At 44.8% G+C, this 15,180-nt stretch overlaps 1 protein-coding gene across 2 annotated transcripts in view; it reads right to left on the reverse strand.

Moving 5' to 3' along the window:
- SRRM2 (serine/arginine repetitive matrix 2) overlaps nucleotides 1-15,180 on the reverse strand; it is a 225,768-nt gene that overhangs the window by 119,890 nt on the left and 90,698 nt on the right. For both annotated transcript variants that reach the window (XM_029606781.1, XM_029606782.1), the window contains 3 exons: nucleotides 14,473-14,574; nucleotides 14,196-14,363; nucleotides 13,440-13,526 (listed from right to left, as the gene is read on the reverse strand). In XM_029606781.1, the coding sequence (XP_029462641.1) occupies nucleotides 13,440-13,526; nucleotides 14,196-14,363; nucleotides 14,473-14,574 (357 nt within the window). The remainder of the gene's footprint in view (nucleotides 1-13,439; nucleotides 13,527-14,195; nucleotides 14,364-14,472; nucleotides 14,575-15,180) is intronic.

The raw sequence follows: 15,180 nt of genomic DNA on the forward strand, positions 1-15,180 counted from the left end.
ACCACATGCCCATGCCAGGTACTTTCAGTCTAACAACATAGAATTAAAGAATAAAACTCAAAGTGGGGACCCAACTCCACAGGGAGGCAGGTGAATCTCGTGAGGATCGTCATCCTACTAACCTCAGAGAACACCTGTTTACAGCTAAGTAACTCTGCTTTCTCAGAAGACAAGCAGCACAGCAGTCCTCAGACATGGGTGAATCCCTAGCTACAGATGGCCCTCCTCAACATAAAAGGGGACCAACAAAACCGGTGACATTGGGCACAATAACTTTTTGCTGATCACAAGAGAGGGGGACAGCCTGAACAGAAACGGGCCCTAGGTGGGAACAGAGTTGGGTTCTAAACCTCAAACAAGTTCCGAAAGACAGACTGGCCAAACCTGCTGTTGTGGCAGCCAGCCCTATCCAAACAGTAATGTGATGTGAATGAGTGAATGGAATTCCACCGTTGGAGCTCTGCAGATCTCCTTCATTGAAACTGCTTGCAGTAGGCCACCAACGCTGCCTTGGCTCAAACACAGTGAGCTTTGACATGACCCCAAAATGCAATCCAGCCTGGACATAACAGAAGGAGATGCAGTCTGCTAGCCAGCTGGAAAGTGTCTGCTTGGCGACAGCAATCCCCAGCCTGAACTGGCCAAAAGAAACCAAAAGCTAGGCAGAATGTAAGAAAATTGGTTCTTACCTGCTAGTTTTAGTTCCTGAATACCACGGATCAGTCCAAGCTCATGAGTTTTTCATACCTAACAGCAGATGAAGACAGAAGAAAACCTTACTGCCACTGTTTAAGTTAACATGCCACCTGCAGTTCCTCAGTATGACCTACCAAACTAGAGATCAAAATAAAAAATTAACTTCAACACCCCCCCCCCCAAACCGAGCAGGGAAAAGGTTGAGCCCCCCAAAATGAAGCCCTTTCATCAATGATAGGGACTGAAAACTTCCAAACCACAAAACAATTTTTCCACTATTTACACACAGAAGAAAGATTGGTCTTTCCAGGGAAGGGGGCTCTGAACTAATCTTTAGTATTCCAGGCACAGAAATTAGCAGGTAAGAACCAATTTTCCTTTCCTGTACATCCTATACTCCAGATGTATGGGATGTACCCAAGATCCCCTAAACCGAGCAGGAAAGAGAAAGACCAATCTGCAGCACACACTCTCCAAAACCCCTCTTCTAGTGCCCAAACATCCAGTTAGCAATGTTGGTAAAAGTGAGTAGCGAAGATAAAAGTTGCCACCTGACAGATTTCCTACAGAGAAACCAGCTGAAACTCTGCCCAGGCAGCCACCAGGGCCCTAGTAGAATGTGCATGCCCTTTGCAAATATATGCCAATATAACTGCCTCCTTCAATCATCCCGCAATAGTAGCCTTGGAAACCTTATACTCTTACTTTGCTCCACTAAATAGAATGAAGAGGTAATCAGAACTCTGGAAAATGCTGGTGACCTTGAGATAGTGCAACAAGGCTTGGATATCCAACAAATGAAACTCTCTTGCATGCAGAGCCACCAAATCCAAAATTCGAAATGCAGGGAGTTCCACCATCTGAGATGAAAGGCAGAGACCACCTTCGGTAAAAAGGAAGACACCGTGTGCAATGATACCCTCCCCTTAGTAAACTGAAGAAAAGGATCTCCATAAGACAAGGCTTGAAGTTCCAAAATCATTCTGGCTGAACAAATCGCTACCAGGAAGACCATTTTAAGGGTTAAGATCTTTCAGCGACATCTGTCTCAATGGCTCGAATAGAGATCCAGTGTACCTGTAGTTAAGATTCCACGAGGAATACATGCTACATACGGGTGAATTAAAATTCTTAACCCCTCTAAGAAAACCGGCCACATTCGGACGCTCAGCCAGGGATACCATGTGCACCTTATCTCAAAAACAGCCTAAGGCTGCCACCTGAACTCTAAGAGAATTATAAGCAAGGGCTTTCACTAGGCCATTTGCAAAAAAGCCAAAAGGTGAGATACTGAAGCTCACGTGGCTCAAGCCCTTCCCCGAGACAACATAACTCAAATTCTCTCCACACCCTGACATAAGACAAGGAAGTGGAAGATCTTCTAGCCTGTAATAAAGTGGTAATGACATCTTCCGAATATCCCTTCGGTCGCAAATGGTTCCTTTCAAAAGACAAGTCACAAAAATGATACATCTGATCCAAGAAGATTGGCCCCTGATGAAGCAACCTTTGAAGATGCCTGAATATTAGAGGACAGTCCACCACGAGATTTATCAGATCCACAAACCACAGCCGACGTGGCCATTTCGAGGGACAAGAATTATCCTCCCCAAGTGACTATAGATACATCGTAACACTCAGTATCAGGGGCCATGGAAGAAAGATGTATAACAGTATCCCTGCTAGCCATGGGAGGACCAGAGAGTCGAGTCCCTCTGATTTGACCTCTTGCCTATGACTGAAAAAGAAGCATGCCTTGGCATTCTGTCTCAATTCCAGAGTCCAGCTGAAGACTGCCCACCTGGTACAAATGAGAGCCATCGCCTCTGCTGACAGCTCCCATTCCCTAGGATTTAACACCTGCTGGTTGAGAAAGTCTATCTGAACTTTGTCCATGCCAGCTTCATGGGATGTTGCCACAGCTGCCAAATGGTGTTCCACCCAACTAAAAAACTCCTAGGCCTCTCAAGACACCATGAGACTCTTGGTTCCCCCCCTCCCCCCTTGGTGGTTGATATAAGCCACAGTCATAGCACTGCATGACCGTGGAACCATAGAAGAAAGGAAAGCAACGCCATTCGAACTGCCCTTGACTCTATATGATTGATAGACCTTGTCACCTCAGTCGTCGACCACTGACCTTGAACTGTTTGCCCTTGGCAAATCACCCAACCTCTCAAGTTGGCATTGATCAATAACACGCAATCCGGGACTTATAATTCTATCCTTTGCTCCAAATTGGCTCAAGAAAGCCACCATGAGAGAATGGACCTGGATTTCTTCTGATGTGGTGTGGTGCTGGAAGTCCTCCAACTGCAGATTCCAGCGGGACAAAAGTGCCTTCTGAAGAGGTATGCAAACACCCAGGGAACTAGAGCTAGCAGAGATTCTACAGAACACAGGACCTGCAAATAAGCTCAGAACCTGGGTACTGAGAGCTGCAAAAAAAACCCAGCAGATCTGTGACAACAACTTCGTTACCCTGTCTACCTTGAGAAACACCATGCCTAACTTGGTGTAGAAACAGGCCCCCAGATACTCCAACAACTGAGTTGGGACCAGATTGCTCTTCGCCATGTTCAACACCCAGCCCAAGGTCTGCAACCTTTGAATGACTTGCTGTACCAGTTGTTAATGGGCCTCTTACTTTGCCTGAATGAGCCAGTCGTTCAAATATGGGTGCACTAAGACTCCTTCCTTCCACAAGCCTGTGGCTACCACCACCATCACCTTGGTGAAGGTTTAAGGCACAATCGCTAAACCGAATGGGAGTGCACAAAACTGAGAATAGTCTCTTAGTACCATGAATCGCAGGAATTTTTGATGTTCTGCTCTGATGAGCATGTGCAGATCAGCTTCTGTCAAATCCAGTGATGCCAGGAAGCTCCCATTTGCGAACTGCTGCTATCACTGATCACAGATTCTCCATTCGAAACTGTGGCACCCTGAGTCTCACATTCACTTTCTTCAGATCCAGAATGGGCCACTACATTCCTTCCTTCTTCGGGACCAAGAAATAGATGGATTACCTTCCTATTCCCCACTCCCCCCAGAAGGATGGGAACTATCACTTCCAGGTGCCTTAGTCAATTTAATGTGGCACTAACTGCCTCTCTCTTGAAGCGGGATGTGCAAGGGGAGATCATGTAGGCTTCTTGAATTGGCAGAGAAAATTCTAAAGCATACCAGTCTCTTATCACTTCCGGGACTCACCAATCCATAGTGATCTTGGTCCACTCTTCCTAAGAAGAGAGTTAAGCCCTCCTTCAATGCTTTCTAAGGTAGAATGGACTAACTTCGTTTCATTGCACAGTTTTGCTTACTCAGACTCCTTGGCCAGAGTTTTCATGGGCTGGTCTATATGGGCCTTGAAAAGGACTGCATCTTGCCAGAGCCTTGACTCAGAGGAAAAAGAGCCCCTGTTGGGACAATATTTCCTCGGGTCTCTAAGCTGCTATCGAGGCAGGAAGCTCTTCTTGCCCCCTTTTGGGTTGTCTTCAGGCAACTTATGCCCCTTCGCCAGCTGTTCTAAGTCCTCTCCAAATAACAGATTGACTTTAAAAGAGAGAGTACCCAGACGTAATTTGGACCAGACATTCGCTGACCAATTCCTCAACCACAGGAGCCTTCTGGCTAAAGATGCCAATACCATAATCCTGGAAGATGTATGAATCAAATCACATGATGTGTCTTCCACATAAGCCACCCCTGCCTCCAGACACTGTCTGCTTAGCAGAGGTAGAGGATGCCTGCAACTACTGCACCCAGTGTAAACAAGCTTGTTGCATAAAGCTACTGCAGATCGCAGCCCAGATGCCCAAAGCTGAAACATCAAACATCCTCTTGAGATGGTTCTCCAACTTTCAATCCTGCAAGTCAACATCGCACACTCTGCCACCGGGATGTTGGTATTCTCTTGGTTATCGCTGAGACCGCAGAATCCAATCTGGGAATCATCAGTAGCTCCAAGGCATCCATGGGTAGGGTGTACAGCTTTGACATCACTCTATCCACCTTCAGATCAGCTGCCACAGTACACCACACTCTGACTACCAACTTCTTTAATGTCTTATGGAAGGGAAAAGCCTGTGCTGGTCCCCGCAAGTCTTCATGACAGGGTCCACCCTCTCATGATCAGATTCTTCCTATGGAACTTACCGGTAATCCCCTAGTTCCTTTAACAAGTGTGGAATCAGATGTCTCAATTCTTCCTTCCTGAACAGCTTGATCACACCTTAGGATCATCTCCTTCTGTCACTGGAGCTTCCTTTGGGTCCGACAGATCTTTATCAGCATTGCCTTCTGGAGACTCGTCCACAGTCTTCAGAGTCCTCCAAGCCACTGTCGGGCTGCCCTTTCAGGCCAAGCATTTGGAGGATTCCTTCTGACCCCCTTACAAGATTCACTAGTCCCACGGCACAGATCTTGGGCAATCCACGATCACACTCATTGGAGCAGCTACTAGACCCCTCTTCTCCCAGAGCGCTCAACTAAGCCACACAGGCCTATTATCTGCAATTTTTTTTGTTGTTGTTGTTAAAGTGGCAGGCCCTCTAACCGGCCAGCCAGGATTAAAAGTAAAAAATATTTTCCTTATGCCATCTTCACCAGCCTGAGAAAGGACAAGAGAGGAATGGCCATGGAAAAAAAAAAAAAAAAAAAAAGAGGAGCCAGACCACTAACTTTCAATCACCCCACAGACTCCAGGCAGAGCCACCTCAAAGTCACCATAAGAACATAAGAAATTGCCATGCTGGGTCAGACCAAGGGTCCATCAAGCCCAGCATCTTGTTTCCAACAGAGGCCAAACCAGGCCACAAGAACCTGGCAATTACTCAAACACTAAGAAGATCCCATGCTACTGATGCAATTAATAGCAGTGGCTATTCCCTAAATAAACTTAATTAATAGCAGTTAACGGATTTCTCCTCCAAGAACTTATCCAAACCTTTTTTTAACCCAGCTACACTAACTGCACTAACCACATACTCTGGCAACAAATTCCAGAGCTTTATTGTGCGTTGAGAGAAAAAGAATTTTCTCTGATTAGTCTTAAATGTGCTACTTGCTAACTTCATGGAATGCCCCCTAGTCCTTCTATTATTCGAAAGTGTAAATAACCGATTCACATTAACTCGTTCAAGACCCCTCATGATCTTAAAGACCTCTATCATATCCCTCCTCAACCGTCTCTTCTCCAAGCTGAACAGCCCTAACTTCTTCAGCCTTTCCTCATAGGGGAGCTGTTCTATCCCCTTTATCATTTTGGTTGCCCTTCTCTGTACCTTCTCCATTGCAACTATATCTTTTTAGAGATGCGGCGACCAAAACTGTACACAGAATTCAAGGTGCAGTCTCACCATGGAGCGATATAGAGGCACTATGACATTTTCCGTTTTATTAACCATTCCCTTCCTAATAATTCCTAAAATTCTGTTTGCTTTTTTGACTGCTGCAGCACACTGAGCCGATGGTTTTAAAGTATTATTCACTATGATGCCTAGATCTTTTTCCTGGGTGGTGGCTCCTAATATGGAACCTAACATTGTGTAACTTCAGCATATATATTGAAAAACACCGGTCCAAGTACAGATCCCTGAGGCACTCCACTGTTTACCCTTTTCCACTGAGAAAATTGACCATTTAATCCTACTCTCTGTTTCCTGTCTTTTAACCAGTTTGTAATCCACAAAAAGCCATCACCTCCTATCCCATGACTTTTTAGTTTTCTTAGAAGCCTCTCATGAGAGAATTTGTCAAATGCCTTCTGAAAATCCAAATACACTACATCTACCGGTTCACCTTTGTCCACATGTTTATTAACCCCTTCCAAAAAATGAAGCAGATTTGTTAGGCAAGTCTTCCTTTGGGTAAATCCATGTTGACTGTGTTTCATTAAACCATGTCTTTCTATATGCTCTAAGATTCTGATTTTGAGAATAGTTTCCACTATTTTTCCCGGCACTGAAGTCTGGCTCACTGGTCTATAGTTACCCGGATCACCCCTGGAGCCTTTTTTAAATATTGGGATTACCTTGGCCACCCTCCAGTCTTCAGGTACAATGGATGATATTAATGATAGGTTATAAATTTTAACTAATAGATCAGAAATTTCATTTTTGAGTTCCTTCAGTACCCTAGGATGCATACCATCCGGTCCAGGTGATTTGCTACTTTTTAGTTTGTCAATCTGGCATACTACATCTTCCAGGTTCACAGTGATTTTGGTCAGTTCATATGACTCATCACCCCCTGAAAACCATCTCCAGAACTGGTATCTCCCCAACATCCTCATTAGCAAACACAGAAGCAAAGAATTCATTTAGTCTTTCTGCAATGGCCTTATCTTCCCTAAGAGCCCCTTTAACCCCTCGGTCATCTAATGGTCCAACCAACTCCCTCACAGATTTCTTGTATTATGAGCTTTTGCCTCTATGGCCAACTTCATTTCAAGTTCTCTCTTTGCTTGTCTTATCAATGTTTTACACTTAACTTGACAATGCTTATGTTTTATCCTATTTTCTTCAGATGGATCCTTCTTTCAATTTTTGAAGGATTTTTTTTTTTTTTAAACTAAAATAGCCTCTTTCACCTCACCTTTTAACCATGACTGTAATCGTTTTGCCTTCCTTCCACCTTTCTTAATGTGTGGAATACATATGGACTGCGCCTCTAGGATTGTATTTTTAAACAATGTCCATGCCTGTTGAACACTTAACCTTTGCAGCTGCACCTTTCATTTTTTTTCTAACTATTTTCCTCATTTTATCAAAGTTTCCCTTTTGAAAGTTTAGTGTTAGAGCTGTAGATTTACTTATTGTCCCCCTTCCGGTTATTAGTTTAAATTTGATCATGTTATGATCACTATTGCCAAGTGGCCCCACCACCTTTACCTCTCTCATGAAATCCTGCGTTCCACTAATTGGTTCCTGAACCAATTGCTCCATGAAGCAGTCATTTATTACATCCAGGAACTTTATGTCTCTAGCAAGTCCTGATGTTACATTTACCCAGTCAATATTGGGGTAATAGAAATCTCCAATCATAAGCAGAAGCAAACCTTGCACATAAGCAAGTACTCGGGATCACTGGTGCAGGTAAATAAGTATATTTCCATTCAATGGTAAATAACTGTTTTATTATTGAAAAGGTTCCAATATCCTTACTGTGGCAACTCCATACAAAGTAACAGTCAAGAGTTACAGGTCCCCCGACACGGTCCCGTGTTTCGCGGTGGCTGCATCGGGAGGGACCGGATGACATTCAAAATCTGAAATATAACATGAGTAATCAAACATGGAAACAGGCAGGCTGCAGGAAAACAAGTTACAGTGAGTAATCACATACCTTATAAACAATCATCAGGAGCGCGAGCGTCCTCTGCATTTGACAGACATTTAAAGGGCAAAAAGGCGCGAAAAGCTAGCTCTCGCGAGATGCTGAGAGTGACAGGAAGACACCTGTAATCGGATTAACAAATTAACACAGATCCTAGTAAACCAGTTACAGTGAATGTTTACATATCTTATGAACAGGCATCAAGAGAGGAAGCGCCCTCTGCATTAGACAAACATTTAAAAGGGAAAAGGGCGCAAAAAAACGTACTCCCGAGATGCTGTAATTGACAGGCAGACACCTATAGGAGAATCAACAAGGATCCTAATAAAACTGGTACCATTCAATCTCTTTGTTAAGACCATGAGGGGAGACTGAATTTAGGCTGGATTTTTACCCTAAATTCAGTCTCCCCTCATGGTCTTAACAAAGAGATTGAATGGTACCAGTTTTATTAGGATCCTTTAGGATCCTAATAAAACTGGTACCATTCAAGATGTACTCCCGAGATGTACTCCCGAGATGCTGTACTCCCGAGATGCTGTAGTTTTTTTGCGCCCTTTTCCCTTTTAAATGTTTGTCTAATGCAGAGGGCGCTTCCTCTCTTGATGCCTGTTCATAAGATATGTAAACATTCACTGTAACTGGTTTACTAGGATCTGTGTTAATTTGTTAATCCGATTACAGGTGTCTTCCTGTCACTCTCAGCATCTCGCGAGAGCTAGCTTTTCGCGCCTTTTTGCCCTTTAAATGTCTGTCAAATGCAGAGGACGCTCGCGCTCCTGATGATTGTTTATAAGGTATGTGATTACTCACTGTAACTTGTTTTCCTGCAGCCTGCCTGTTTCCATGTTTGATTACTCATGTTATATTTCAGATTTTGAATGTCATCCGGTCCCTCCCGATGCAGCCACCGCGAAACACGGGACCGTGTCGGGGGACCTGTAACTCTTGACTGTTACTTTGTATGGAGTTGCCACAGTAAGGATATTGGAACCTTTTCAATAATAAAACAGTTATTTACCATTGAATGGAAATATACTTATTTACCTGCACCAGTGATCCCGGGTAATAGAAATCTCCCATTATTATTGCATTGCCAAATTGGTTAGCTTCCCTGATTTCTCTTAGCATTTCATCATCCATCTGACCATTTTGTCCAGGTGGACAGTAGTATACTCCTATCACTATACTCTTACCAACTCCCTGCTCACTCTACTCAACCAGAGGGATGGACCTCCATGACACCTAGCATCCCTGGGAGCAATTGTTTTTTCTCCATTTTTTTTTTTTTAAATTTTTTTTTTAATCTTCAGACTGCAGGTTTTATACCTCGGGAATGAAGGTGGCACAATATCTTAAGAAAGTTTCAGTAAAGCTTTTCTTCTGTCTCTATGGTAGGGATGAAAAACCCATAAGTCTGGACTGATTTGAGGTATGAAAAGGAACTTTGGGCTTCTATCTGCTCCAGACAGAAGGCCAAGGTTCTCTTGCAGTCCAAACTATGCAGGGCTTGTTCACTTTGGTGTGAATGAGTCTTGGAAAAGAATGTTGACAGGACAATAGTCTGGTTAAGATGGAAGTGAGATATCACTTTAAGCAGGAACTTAGGGTGAGTGCGCAAGACCACCCTATTGTGAAAAAACCAGCGTAAGGTGGATAATTCACTAAAACCCGGAGTTCACTCACCCTGCATGCTGACGTGACCATCACAAAAAAATACAACCTTCCAGGTTAGGTACTTCAGATCACAGGTGTGCAGTGGCTCGAATGGAGCCTTCATCAACTGAGCTAAAGACATGTTGAGGTCCAGGACACAGAGGGTGGCCTTAGAGGAAACTTCAACTGAAGCAGACCCTACATGAAACATATAACTATAGTCTGTACAGAGATGGGCTTATCCTCTACACCATGGTGATATGTGCCAATCACACTCAGATGAACCCTGAGTTGGTCTTGAGACAAGTTTCAAGAAGCTGTAGAACAGTGGTTCTCAACCCTGTCCTGGGGACCCCCCCAGCCAGTCGAGTTTTCAGGATATCCACAATGAATATGCATGAGAGAAAATTTGCATACACTGCCTCCATAACATGCAAATTTTCTCTCATGCATATTCATTGTGGATATCCTGAAAACCCGACTGGCTGGGGGGGTCCCCAAGACAGGGTTGAGAACCACTGCTGTAGAAGGTAGTCAAGCAGTTTGTTTTGAGCAGGAAAAATGGTCTAGGGCCTTTTGCTCATACTATAGAAAAACATCCTCCAGTTCAGGCCGTAGGATTTTCTGGTGGACAGCTTCTTGAAGCAACAAGGATGAGTCATCTTTCGAGAGATTAAAGCAGTGGTTCTCAACCCTGTCCTGGAGAATCATAATCCCTTGGTCCTCTCCTTAAGCTTCAACAAAATTTTCGCTACCAGTGGAGCCGGGGGATATGCATACAGGAGGCTCTGGCAGCAACAAAAGGTAAAGGCATCTGAGGCTAGCTTGCAGTGTCCTGTACATGAAGTAGAACTGAGGAACCTTTCTGTTCCAAGGGGCCGAAAACAGATCCACTACTGGGCTTCCCTAGAGATGGATCCAATTCCCTAACCCCTGGTCTAAAGACCATTTGTGGGATCTGAAGGAGCGACTCAGTCTGTCCGCTCTCCCATTCTCTGTACAGTGTAGATACGCAGCTCTAGTCATCATCCCACAGAAAAGGGCTCATGACCATATCTGGACCGCCTTTTGACAGAGGAGGTAAGAGCCCATACCTCCCTTTTTGCTGACAGTATATTACCACCTGGTTGTTTGTCTGGATCAACACCATTTTGTTGGACAGCTGATCTCTGAAAGCCCACAGTGTGTACCTGATCACCCAGAGCTCCAGGAAGTTCATTGAACAGAGTACATGGGTTCAACGGTCTTGGCTACTTGCTCATCAACCCAGTCAAAACCATGATCCAAGATGTGACTAAGGTGCCGGGGGGGGGGGGGGGCTGGCACAGGTTTAGGACCCTTTTTTGCCTTGGGCAGTTATGAGGGGCTTGCTGCTGCTGCTGACAGGACTGAGATGGCAGAGGACAGTGTCTCCTCGGGCAGAAGACAGACTTCCTGGATAAGGAGGGCAGGTCCTCAATTCCAGAAGTGAGTTGCTGGGGCATCATATGGTGATCATGAATTTGAGCCACTGCGTCCTTTATCTCCAAACAGATTTCCTCCTGTGCATGGCATGTCAGCGAGACTTTCCTGTATCTCCTGATGGAGATCAGAGGCCCGCAGCCAGGAGAGTCTGAGGGCGCCAATCCCTGCAGTAGAGACTCTTGATACCGCCTCAAAAACATCATAATGCGAGTGAATCTAGTGTTTTCTGCACTACAGACCCTTGTACACCAACAACTCTAGGGTGTCTTGCTGCTGCTGAGGCACCTGCTCAGCCTCCTCTTGCACCTGCTTTAGGATGTTTCATATGTATTGGCCCATGAAGAACTAGTAGGCTGCTATGCAGATGAGCATAGCTCCCTGAAACACCTTCCTCTTAAGCATGTCCATAGCCCGATCCTTCCCCAGGGGCACCAAGGAATTGGTCTGAAGGCACTTGGCCTTTTTGAGAATGGAATCGACCATGAGAGATTGGTATGGCAGTTGACACTTGTTGAATCCAGAAGTCTTTTGGACGAGATAAATCGTGTCTGCCTTCTTATTAATGGGAGCCACCAAGAGGGGCTTCTCCCACATCCTCATCAGCAACTCCTTCAGGATCTCATGCAATGAGACTGCCGCATTCTCCTTAGGAGGCACCACGTACTGGAGAATTATCCAGCATCTTTTGTTATGTATCCTCCTAAGTTTGCAACTTAATTGGGATGGCTTCCACCATCAACTTGTCAAAACCTGCAAAGAAGAGGTCTTCCAGATGAGACTTCCTTCTCCCATGAGGAGAAGGTTTGGAGGGAGTCCATCTGATGCCTCGTCATCTGAAGCTTCTGAGAAGCCTCCCCCCAAAAGTCATAGGAATGATTCTCGCTGTCATCAACAGGGGATGGGTCCAGAAATGCTTGGTCTTCAGCCAGTGGTATAGAAACATACTTGGTTGGCCAGGAGGGCCTGGATCCCAAAGCCACTTTGGTCATTGAGGGAGCTTCCTCCTCAGAGGAACTGTAGACAATCACTAGAACGATTGGTGGGGGCTCTGATGCCCCAACAGTGAAAGTGTCGGTAGCGCTCCAATAAGTGTGTGTGCAGACAGCCAAGCAGTGGCTTGAGGAGCAATAGTGCTGGTCCCGTTGCCATTTGTGCATCAACACCAAGCCCCGCAGTGTCTTCTCCACAGCCTGCTACACTTGTTTCTCCAGTTCCTTCTCAAAGATCGCAGAGACCAAGTTGGACTGGGATTCAGAAAGCATGACCAGATCCTCTTCAGAACAGAAAGGAGAACTGGTGGACAATGGGACCGGTGGAGGTCATGGCGAGCCCAAGAGTGGTGCATCCCCGTGCCCTGCACCATGCATAGAAGGGAACAGATGCTTCTTTGGCTTCCCTTCGGTGCTTGGATCAGTCTTTCACTTGTGCAGAGGTCAAAGACTGTGTACCCAATGTCTGACTTGGAAGAGCTAGGCGGTGGCCCACCTCCGCAGTCCCTGGAAGCCACTAATGCAGATGAAGCCAATGGCCCCGCCAATGTTGACGGCCCAGAGGTCCCTCAATGTCTATGCCGCTGATGCATCAGTCTTCCGGAGCTCAAAGAACTGGTCCATCTTCTCCAATTGGGCTAGGCCTTAAGTGTCATCTGAGCTCACTTGAGGCAACCCCAGATGTCATGTGAAGCCCCCAGGCAGAAGACACAGTCCTACCGCACTAACAGCATTGCTGCAACCCCTATGATGACACAGCATCACAAAATAAAAGGGATGCAATATCAAATTCGATGCTGGCAGTTGTTGGGCACCGATAGCACTACCACCCTAGGGAATGGACACGAAATGAAGCTTAGCAAAATGCCGAAAATTCTATCTAAGGACTATGGTGGAGAATCAGGGGACCCTGCATCAACCACACAATCCTGATGTTCTTACAGATGAAATACATCAGAAAACAGTGAAAGTGCCAGAAAAAACTCCCAAGAAAAGGAGAAAAGAGAGACTAGACAACTGTGAATCAGCAGGCTCTGCAGAAAAGAAAATACTGAGGGGATCACACATGGCCATGTGGTATAATGCATGCCTGAGCATGATCAGAGTGGCTTGGTCAAAGTTCTGGTAACATTGACAATTTTTCCGTGTCAGGCTTCATTCCGATGACGTCACCCTGTGTGTGAAGACTGCCATCCTGTTTGTTGTCGGAGAAAAGGGCATGCCTCCAACTTCTGTTTCTTAGTACAGTGCAGTCCACGTCTCCTAAAACAATGAGTGGAAAAGCCTTTTACTTACCTCCCTCGGTCCTTCTTCTTTTTCTTTTTCTTCTGTTTGACAGGTGAGCGTGAGGGAGAGCGGGAACTGCCCAAATCTTCTGCCAAGCTGCATTAAGGAATAAAATGTGATAGAAGGGACAATGTGCATTACAATGACAAAACCAAGATTACCATATCTGATCTTCCCTTACCCTCCATGCTCATATGATCAAGATTTAATAGAAGCTGCAGAACCATAAATATTTCTACAAAATATGCTAGATATGTTCTATCTTCATTATACTTTATTATGGATTTTTTTTTTACTGCCAAGGTTCTAGATGATTTACAATTAAAATATACATAACCCATTCCCCTTCACAAATGGTTCAAAGATATGCAGTACCACTCCTCAGGAGTGTAGAAGCAGAACTGTGCTATACTTCAATGGTGTCCATGCTGAGCATGCCTAGACTCCATCTGCATACATAAGATGCTAGGAGGGGACATGAGGAGTAGGAGCCAGGTCAAATTGGTGTCTGCTGCCCGCAGCCTTCCAACAAGCCACTCAACGAAGTCTGTAATCTTCCTCAACAACTTCCCTCATATCATCTATGTCCCTCATACTGTCTACTTTCTCTCGCTCTGTCCAAAAAGAGGATATCTTGGCATCCATATCCTCTTCCTTCCCTTATATTTTCTCTCTCATTCCTTGTATCTATCCTGTTTTTTTCACTCACTTTATAAACTGAACACTCACCTCTTCCATTTGCTCTGACCCCCACTCTCCCCTTACCTATGCTTTGGCTCCTGCTGTTGTGTCACCACAGTCGCTTCCTCCTTTGCTCGTCGGCTGGGGTCAAATGAGCTCCCATCCACATAGTTTTCACTGATGCCAAAAGCAGCCCGCAGTCGCTCATTTTTCTTCTCATTTGCTTCTGCCAGTTGATGTGTCTCCAAAACACTGCAGGAGAAAAATAAGGTAAGCCTCTGTAGACATACCTAACTCTTGGAACTTGTTAGTTATAGCATATCCGAAGGCTGTATCCTCTCTTTTCACAGCAGGAACTTACTTCATTTTCTGTGTTTCTTGTTCCTTAGCTAGGGCCAGGTCCTTCTCTAACAACATCTGTCTAAAGGTAGCCACCTTTTCCTGAATCTCTTCCTCCGCATACCTGCAGTATGAAAAAGACAGACATGACAAGTAAGCAAACCGGAAACAAGGAAAAAGATGGGAAAGGCCAGTCTTATCACAAACACAAGAAAACCAGCCCCAGTGCTTTTAAGAAATAATTGTTATAATGTTATATGTGAGTTTACCTTGTAAACAGTTATGATTTTGTGAAATTCACGTGGCATGTTGGTATCTAAAACATTGTAGGTATGCACTGTCTTTCTGACATCCATTTGTGCTGTATTCCTGTATACCAGTGTTAGACAAAGAATGCAGAGGACTCTGACTACGTGCTGGAATGCAGCCAGCCAACACGCCAGACCCATTAGCTGATTGGTCTAATACATTCCCAAATTAGATGCCCTGCACTTATCTAGAAACAACACTCTGGATATGCTCTGATTGGTCAGTATGAAGGGTATATAAGGTTATGCATATTACTGGAACATTGAGTGACTGGATGATTATACAGTTGTATAGACCTGTTGCTCCCTGGAACAAACTATTTTCCTTGTACTTTGTTCCGGTCCCTTTGTCTCTGTACTCTGTCTCTATCCCCTTTGTCTCTGTCTCTCTCTCAATAAAGTTTCATATTGCAAACTGCTGC

The sequence above is a fragment of the Rhinatrema bivittatum genome, chromosome 6, assembly GCF_901001135.1.
Source record: "Rhinatrema bivittatum chromosome 6, aRhiBiv1.1, whole genome shotgun sequence".
In the NCBI taxonomy this organism is placed as follows: domain Eukaryota; kingdom Metazoa; phylum Chordata; class Amphibia; order Gymnophiona; family Rhinatrematidae; genus Rhinatrema; species Rhinatrema bivittatum.